This window comes from Geospiza fortis, unplaced genomic scaffold (genome assembly GCF_000277835.1).
Source record: "Geospiza fortis unplaced genomic scaffold, GeoFor_1.0 scaffold70, whole genome shotgun sequence".
Classification (NCBI taxonomy): Eukaryota; Metazoa; Chordata; class Aves; order Passeriformes; family Thraupidae; genus Geospiza; species Geospiza fortis.
The window spans coordinates 6,829,591-6,837,671 of NW_005054317.1; the positions used below are offsets into that span (position 1 = coordinate 6,829,591).

Consider the following 8,081-nt stretch of genomic DNA (forward strand, 5'->3'; position numbering starts at 1 on the left):
TTCCTGCTGTCAGGTGTGAATCAGAAAAAGGCTACAATCTACATACTGTATTTCTACCTGCATTATTAAGCTATTTCTGGCATGATTTTATATCTACACACAATTACATCAGCTCTCATTATCCTAACAGTTATGTTAATTGTATCTATAGAATACACAGTATCAATACATTGAATGTCTAAATGAATATAAATTAGAATCTGTCTGTCCACAGAGCAAGAACAAGGTCAAAGAGCAAATATTTAAGTTAAAAAGGCAACAGATCATACCTCCATTCTCCAGTTTTTCTGCCTCTTCCTCTAATCCAGCTTCCCTTAACTTTTTAATCTTCCGTGCTCGAAGTTTGGACAGCCTTGCATCTAGAGCTGCTTTCCTCTTTTCCTTCAGCTGCTCACGTTTATTTCTCTGATCAAGTGTCTTAACAACAAAAGAAAACATGAATTATTCTTCCTTTGTTATTATAAACAAGTACATATACTCCTTCACAAAACAACTAAAAGCAATCCTAATCAAGTACCAGGTTTCAACAGGAAAAAACAAGCCAAATTTCTTTGGCTTCTTTGGAGTCAGTTGCAGGCATCACCTAATGTAGCACTTCTACAACAAATCAAAGACAGTAACCACTGAAACCACTCTGCCATGGCAGCCCAGTCTGCTCTTCACTCTCATACCTGCTCCCTCAGCATATCCAGGGTTGCCCGTTGTTTATGCCTGAGTTCTTGGTCCCGAGAAAAGGCGAAGTAACCAACACCAAGCTGCCTGGCCTCTGAAAAGGAGAAAAATAATAGGTTTCAGTTAAATTCAGTTTATAATTAACAGTAACTACAGCCTCCAGGCACCCTGCTTTCAGGTGTGGAATTATTCCCAACACTGGATTGGTTTTAGATGGCTAAAAAAGGCTTGCTTTAGATAATACATAAAGTGAAGCTTCTTGAAGGAGGACACAGGAGAAGGCAGAGAAACATTTGAGAAAAATACAATTTGAAGAAAAAATAAAACTGGACTTATGTACTGGTAACTTTGAACAGTTATTACACATGTGGCTTAACACACACCTACACTTTGCCAGACAGGCAGAGAAAGTAATTTTCCCTTGCTCCCTCTACAACTGATTTCTTTGGTGATACAAAGGTAAGTGATATAAAGTATGGCACTGTACCATTTTCTCGAATGTCCTCATAATGTATGGGTCCCATGGGTTTTCTGAGAGCTTCTTCCTCTTCCTTTTCCCACTGCTGCCTCTGAAGTTCTCTCCTCATGTCTTCAGATAACAGAGTATTCCCATCAGGTTCTTGTCTAATTAAAACAAATTAAGGATTACAGAGCAGAATTTACCAGTTTGTCAGTACCAAACAGTGCAAGTATGATTTGGTCTGATCCACTATTGCAGTTTCCACAAAACACAGATCACTGTAGACACTACTTAGTGATACAATGCTGATGATTATGGTACATGATCAAGATAGAAATACAAAGCTGCCTCTAAAACAAGGTACTGGTAGAACATGTTATTAAAAGACAATAATATTCTTTCTCATAAGATTTACAAAATAATTATCAAATCACAAAATGGGAGATGAAATAATCAGTTATTGGCATCTGTGGGGATTCTAGCAATCACATATAGGAACATTTCAGATTTAATGTAAGAAAAGGAAAGGCATTTGAAGTAACAAAAGAATGCTTTACACAAAAGATCGACTCAAAATATTAATATTCAAATATCAATACCCAAATATTAATAAGGAAGTAATTTTAACAAAAGAGATGTTAAACAGTTGTTTAACATCAATTTCCATGTTAAACAGAACTGGAATCACTTTCCTGGCATTTTATGGAAGTTATAATGAACTACAAGGACCCCAGTTTTTAAAAGATGCAACAAGTATCTGAGATGGCTTAAAACCTTTCTCTACAAATTATGCAAATCTAGAGAAAGCAGTAACATCAATTCTGGATTGAGAATGGAGTGACAAAGCACAGCCTCTCTTCCTTCTCATTAAAAAAGATATGTTAAATACTGAGATGAACATGCAGCTCCATTAGAGATACCACACCTTTTCCCTTGAAGTTCTTGATCCATTTTAAGTAGACTTGGTAAATCCTTCTTCATACAGCGTCTAGATCGGCCCAAGAAATCAACATAATCAACCCTGTAATGAAAGAAAAAGAAAAGTGATGCAAAACTTCTATTTGCAGATTAACAGAAATCTTACCCAGAAGACAGAAGCAGTAACCCTTTCCAAGGAGTATTCCAAAGAAGATTTCCAAAGAGTATCTGTCATCTCCCAGTGTGTGTGTGATAGTTGCTCCTGCTTTTCACTTAACACACTTCCAGATTAAGAGTACAGTTCTGAATGGGGCATATGACAGTTCTACCAGACATTTATTCAATCTCCCTTTGAGACCCCTGTTCACTCGGGCAATAAAATGGTGTACAAAATGTTCAAAAGTAACCATGTCACGTAGTTTTCACAACAAAATAGAACTCAGCCTACTGTTTGCTTCCCATGGTGAAGATAATGATGCAGCATTGACTTCTTGTGGATATGAAATTGCTACAATACATTTCAATTATTGGTCTAAAGGCCATTCAGAACAGACTGATAGTGTGCATTCAACTGGCATAACAAAGGCTGACTAAAACACAAGCAAAATGTTCCTCTGAAGCTATTGTGCTTTTTATTCAACTCTTTAGAGTACTGAACATCTGATTTACAGTTGTTGAAAAAGCTGTTAAGAGCTACACTTACCGTCCTGTAATGTGGAAAGCTCTTTAGCATCAAGCTGCCTCAATTATCCCATTCTAAAGAATATTACATCTGAAAAAGTATGACTGGCAATCTAGCTCCCAACCTCCAAACTTTTAAAGATCTTTCCTTTTAGTAAGTCCTTTACATAGTTTCTAAGGATATCTACAGTTTAGTACTTGAAGAACAGGGGTGCTGTTTTGTATTGGTTACTGCTGGTTTAAACTGATTACCAGAAGTAAGATCTCTTGTTCCACAAGCATTTTAAACAAATGAGCAACCAGTTTAGTCAGGACTGGTTTCATAATTATTCCTAATGTCTCAGATGAAAAAATAGTGGTAACTTGGAATGACACAGAAAACTGTCAGAGACTATTTGCAGTGCTGCAGCAAATTGGAAGAAATGCTGAAAATCGTGTTCTTATTTCAACCAGAGTTTCTCTCCTTTAAGAGGAGGCCGTACAGTTAAATGACTGCTCATTTTTAAGTCACTCACAATTAAAGAAAAGAAGATGAATACCATAAAATCCTCAAGTTTTGCTAAAATACATTTCAATTCAGCACATCAAAGCATAAAATGGTACCAAACACTGTGATAACTACTCGCATAAACCACGCAAGAAAATGAGAGGAGAGGATGTTGTCCTGCCTTTAGTACATTTGCCATCATTGCAATTTCTCAAGATCCTAGACGTAGATTCTATTGCAGTGTTATCTATGTGAGTGGAAATTAAAGTGTCATGGAGGACTGTCTTTATAGGAGAAAGAATGTTAACACCTCCTTGTCAATGTGTAGTATGAAACAAAAATGAAAAACAAAGGTGCCACTTCACACATTTTAAAAAAGAAAAGTATTTTCTCATTAAATTCTCAAGAATAAGAGTGGCCAGGACAGATGAGCTCAATTAGTAGCACCAACCATTCCTCATCTGGGTCCTCTGGTGGTGGAATGTCTGCTTCAGGCTGAGTTTCCTCCTCATCTGTGTCTCTTTCTGAAGTCTTCCCAGCAGCTTCACTCTGCTGCAGCTCCTGTACTTCGTGCTGCTTGTCTATGATCTTCTGAGTGAAATCCACCAGGTACAAATCCTCAGTTTCTTCATCTAAGGCAGAAAATCGATTCTTAGCGAACAGCCATGAAAAGAACAGAACTGAGCACAAAATCAATACCAAATAGCTACAATCAGCTTTTCAGCTGCCAGCAATGCCCTTGACCACAGTATTGGGGAGTACTTAAATCTCATTCAGCACCAAACAAACCCGGAGCTATCAAGTGGCTCCACAGTGATAACGTCTATTCCTGAATCGAAGTTTCAGGGCATTGTGTGCAGTACAGAAAAGGCTGCATTCTCTGCAGCAAAACATTCTCTGCTTGTTAACTATTTCATAAGCAAAGGATTTGTCAAGGCTCAAATACTTTTTTGATGCTTAACATTTAGTATGTTGGCAGGAGCCAAGCATTCATGCGGGTACTTTTTAGGAAAGTAGAGGAAAGTGGTGGGATCATGTGGATGAAGATGGACACTGATAAAGAGCTCAGATAAACTGCAAGGAGATTGGTATTCTATTTTAATAATTACTTTTTGAAAGGGACTGAATGTGTGAGAGAAGAAAGGAACAGATTAGCATTCTCTATCCCTATTAGCTGCATGACTGGCATTCAGATACGGCCCAGCCAGGCTCCTCTCCTGATCCTCTCCTCCTCATAAAGGCCCAACAATTAGAATGCAGGACAGAGCATCAGCAATGCAATCCAAAGACTGCACAATGAAGAACAATTTTTTTTGTTTTTCTAAGATACTGTATTGAAAAACCAGAATATAGTTCACCCACTTAATGAATGAGTGAAACAAGCCCCTAGTGCTTTACCTGGTCAGGCTGCCCTTCAAAAGTAATTTTATTTTCTCCAGTAAATGTACATTTTTTCCTTCTCAAAGTGGAATAAACCATGTCAATCAGTTTGTATAATAATTCCAAGAACTTATACACATATAAATGCTTATTTTGCAACAGTATTGTTCACCTGGGAAGTCTCCTTTTGTCATTTTCTCATACAGCTTTGCTTTCTCTTCAAGCTTCTTCCTGAAAAAGAAAAACAAAATGAACCTTGCAATCCCACCAGTTCCAAGCACATTTTAAAGTGACCTATTTAGCCTTAGATAAGTGGAACAGGAAAATCCTGGGACTGCCTGAGGTGTTTATAAGAAGCTGACTTATGCCTGGCTTTTGTTTTGAACCTTCACTAGCATTTCTAAAGATACAATATTTTCCAGTTCCAGAATTTATACTGAAAATAATTTTAGTGAAGTTACAAATTTCATTTCAAATGTAATTTGTCAAGTAGGCAGAAACACGATGTTACAAGAATTCCACCTTTATCTAATTACTGTGGTCTGTCAGATAAATACTAGAAACAAAACCATTATTTGCAGATACTGAAAGACAGTTTTGCAGGAAAAAAAAAAGATAACACAAAGTTACACCCAATCTTAGAAACTGAAGAGAAAACCTTAGCTAATTTCTGGAATTTCAAAGAGCAAGGAACTGCTTACAGAAGCACAGCAAATGATTTATAAATGGCATTTTCCACATATATTGTTTTGTACAACCAACCCATTTAGAAAATGAGGTAATTCTTGAAAATGTGAGCCATTTTCTGTCAAGCCCAAGAAACGCTCTGCTATAGAATTTTAACACATCACTGCACTGGCTGATAATTCTAAAGATGACTTTAAAAAAAATCAGTACCCTGACACATTTAGACAGCTGTGATAATGTGAGGTCATGGGAGCATGAGACTGCTGGGATGCAGTTTGTACACTACTGGCAAAAAGTATGGATGATGCTGGAATTACTGGCTGGTCTAATGAGAACTGCTGGTCCAAAAAACTTTCTGTGCTTTTCTAAATACCAAAGAACAAATTCTGCAAAGCATTCCTTTCTTACAGAGCCTAAGAAGTACCTTGATTTATCCAATATATCCTGCTCTTCTGCCTTCTGCTCAACATCTTTCGCAGCGCGATTTACAACTCCCGTGTTCTGTTTGGTCCAGATACTTGGTTTCTGCAGAGGACAATTTTATAAAAACAAATAAATTGATGAAAATATTGAAATAGTAACAATTAAAAAAATATTTCAACTTTATAATGCAAATGATGCACATGAATCATGGAAGGCTTTGTAAATAAATCTTACGCATGTTTGACTTGAGACCATTCCTGTGCTGTACTGGCTGCAGGATGGTATCATAGTTACAGGCAGGCTGAGAAGGCCCTAAAAATCCTAAAGGCACTCAGAAATCAGACAAAATCTATTCTGGCAAAGATGTTAAGGTTAAAAAACCCAATCATGCAATCTTGCTGACTAAATATATTACTAAAAAAGCTAAAAATGTTTCTATTCTCTATTGTCTCCATTTTAGATAGAAAATACAATCAGGTGGCCTGTTTGCAGTATAACCCTGTAAATGCTGCATGTGCTTCAAATATGGCAGGAACAGCACATTCTCCTTCTAGAAAGCTACAGAATGAACAAAACCCTATGTACAGTATAGAGCAAAACAAGAGAGATAATTGTGTATTCATTATTGTCCACCACAAACAGATAGCAGAGCATTTATCAAGGAAATTCAATGACTCTAGAAGAATCTCTCATCCTCCATCCTGCATCATCATACAAAATCCTCTAATAAACATCTTTTCCTATAATTAAAGGGTATGGATCGTTGGGGAACGAACATTAAGTGGGGATTTAGATGGGCACAAAACTAAGCTTTCTGCTGTGCACAGAAATTTCACCCAGAAATGAACTTTAAAGAACATTCTCATCATTTTATATTTGACTAGAAACACAGTCCTGAGTATTTACTGATATTTAGATCAGAATAATAACTTCCTTACTTTCAGGAGACAAAATGACAAAAACAACAATGGAAGATTATTTTTACCTTATTAGAGGTTCTGGGCTTTGCAAAGACACCAGCATCTTTCAACAGCTTTTCTTTCTTGAATTCCTCTTGCTTTCGGAAGAGTTCAGCTTTGAGATCTACCAGCTACACCAGCAGCAAAGCAACACATAAATAACAGATCACAGGCATCAGTTACTGCAATAAATAACTGCAACTCTAGGAAAACAACCTGTTAGTTACACTTATAGGAGCATTTGATTGCATTTTTATGTGGAACTTGGAAGCACTGATCTGATCACCAAGATCATCTCTTACAGCAAACAAAATAAAAAACCACAGAATGCAAATTATGATTACGGATTAAAACAATCCCCAAAGATATCCTTGATCCTTTGCTACATAATGAGGATAAGAGAGGCATAGCTCTGTCTAGATTTTAGCAACCTCCTAATGGCAAACAAATAGAGAAGGAGCAATGAAAAACACTACTGAATATCAAAAGGGAACTTTTAACCATTAGATAATAAATAAAGTCCTGGCTCAGAAAATAACTGGTAAAAGTTTGCTATAATAAAATACATATTTTCCCCACCACTTTATGTACTGTTTATTAGTTTTACATTTTCTTTCTCCTTCTTTTTAAATAAATATATGAATAGCATTGCCATCTGTGACCAAGGTCCAACTCAGCTTTTATTAAGGAACATCATCAGCAGGGCTGTTATCTTGGGATTGCAAAACTAGTTTGGAAGAGGATATTTTGCTACTTTTCCTGCAAGTCCTACAGATGAAAAAATTCTGAGCTGCACATTAAACCAGAAAAGTGCAAAACTTTGGTATTAATATTTGTCCCAAGCACTAAAGCATTTTCTTTTCAAGTCCCTGGGACAATGAAGGGCAGTGTCTTAAAAATCACTTGTTCTCCCTTCTGCTTAGAGGTGATCATCCAAAAATTCAATGTAAAATATTTCACAGTTAACTATTAGCATACATTAACTATTTACATAACTCTCCATCTGAAGTGTTTGGCAGAATCTCTCGTGAGTGTCCTGGGGAGCAGAGCGGGGCAGCGCCTCACCATCCCTAAGGGTGGGAAGTTAATCGGCCACAGCATAGATCTCCGGCTCCTTAGGAAAAACTCCTTTTCCTGTTATGGGCTGATTTAATTTAATTACATCAGGAGCAAACCCAGGCCGGGCAGACTCGGGTTTGGAGCGCAGGGCGTGTGCCTGGTCCGGAAGGTGAGGGGACAAACTCCCAGCCCCGTCACTGTCACAGACCGAACATGCGGCACACGGCCTTACACAGCCCTTTACTCCAGCATGTGCCGCAGTGACTGCCCATGGCAATGGGGTTAAGGGAGCACACCGAGCACCGGCCCTTCCCCGCTGCGCCGCTCTCCCGCAAGCGCCGGCGCCAGCGGATCC

The 8,081-nt window shown here is 37.8% G+C and overlaps 1 protein-coding gene across 1 annotated transcript in view; it reads right to left on the reverse strand.

Moving 5' to 3' along the window:
• The window catches only part of CCDC174 (coiled-coil domain containing 174), a 25,967-nt gene that overhangs the window by 2,985 nt on the left and 14,901 nt on the right, over positions 1-8,081 (reverse strand). The window contains exons 2-9 of the mRNA XM_014306700.2: positions 6,694-6,798; positions 5,710-5,810; positions 4,771-4,829; positions 3,670-3,850; positions 2,058-2,153; positions 1,160-1,296; positions 672-766; positions 270-417 (exon numbers count right to left, since the gene is read on the reverse strand). Of these exons, the coding sequence (XP_014162175.1) occupies positions 270-417; positions 672-766; positions 1,160-1,296; positions 2,058-2,153; positions 3,670-3,850; positions 4,771-4,829; positions 5,710-5,810; positions 6,694-6,798 (922 nt within the window). The remainder of the gene's footprint in view (positions 1-269; positions 418-671; positions 767-1,159; positions 1,297-2,057; positions 2,154-3,669; positions 3,851-4,770; positions 4,830-5,709; positions 5,811-6,693; positions 6,799-8,081) is intronic.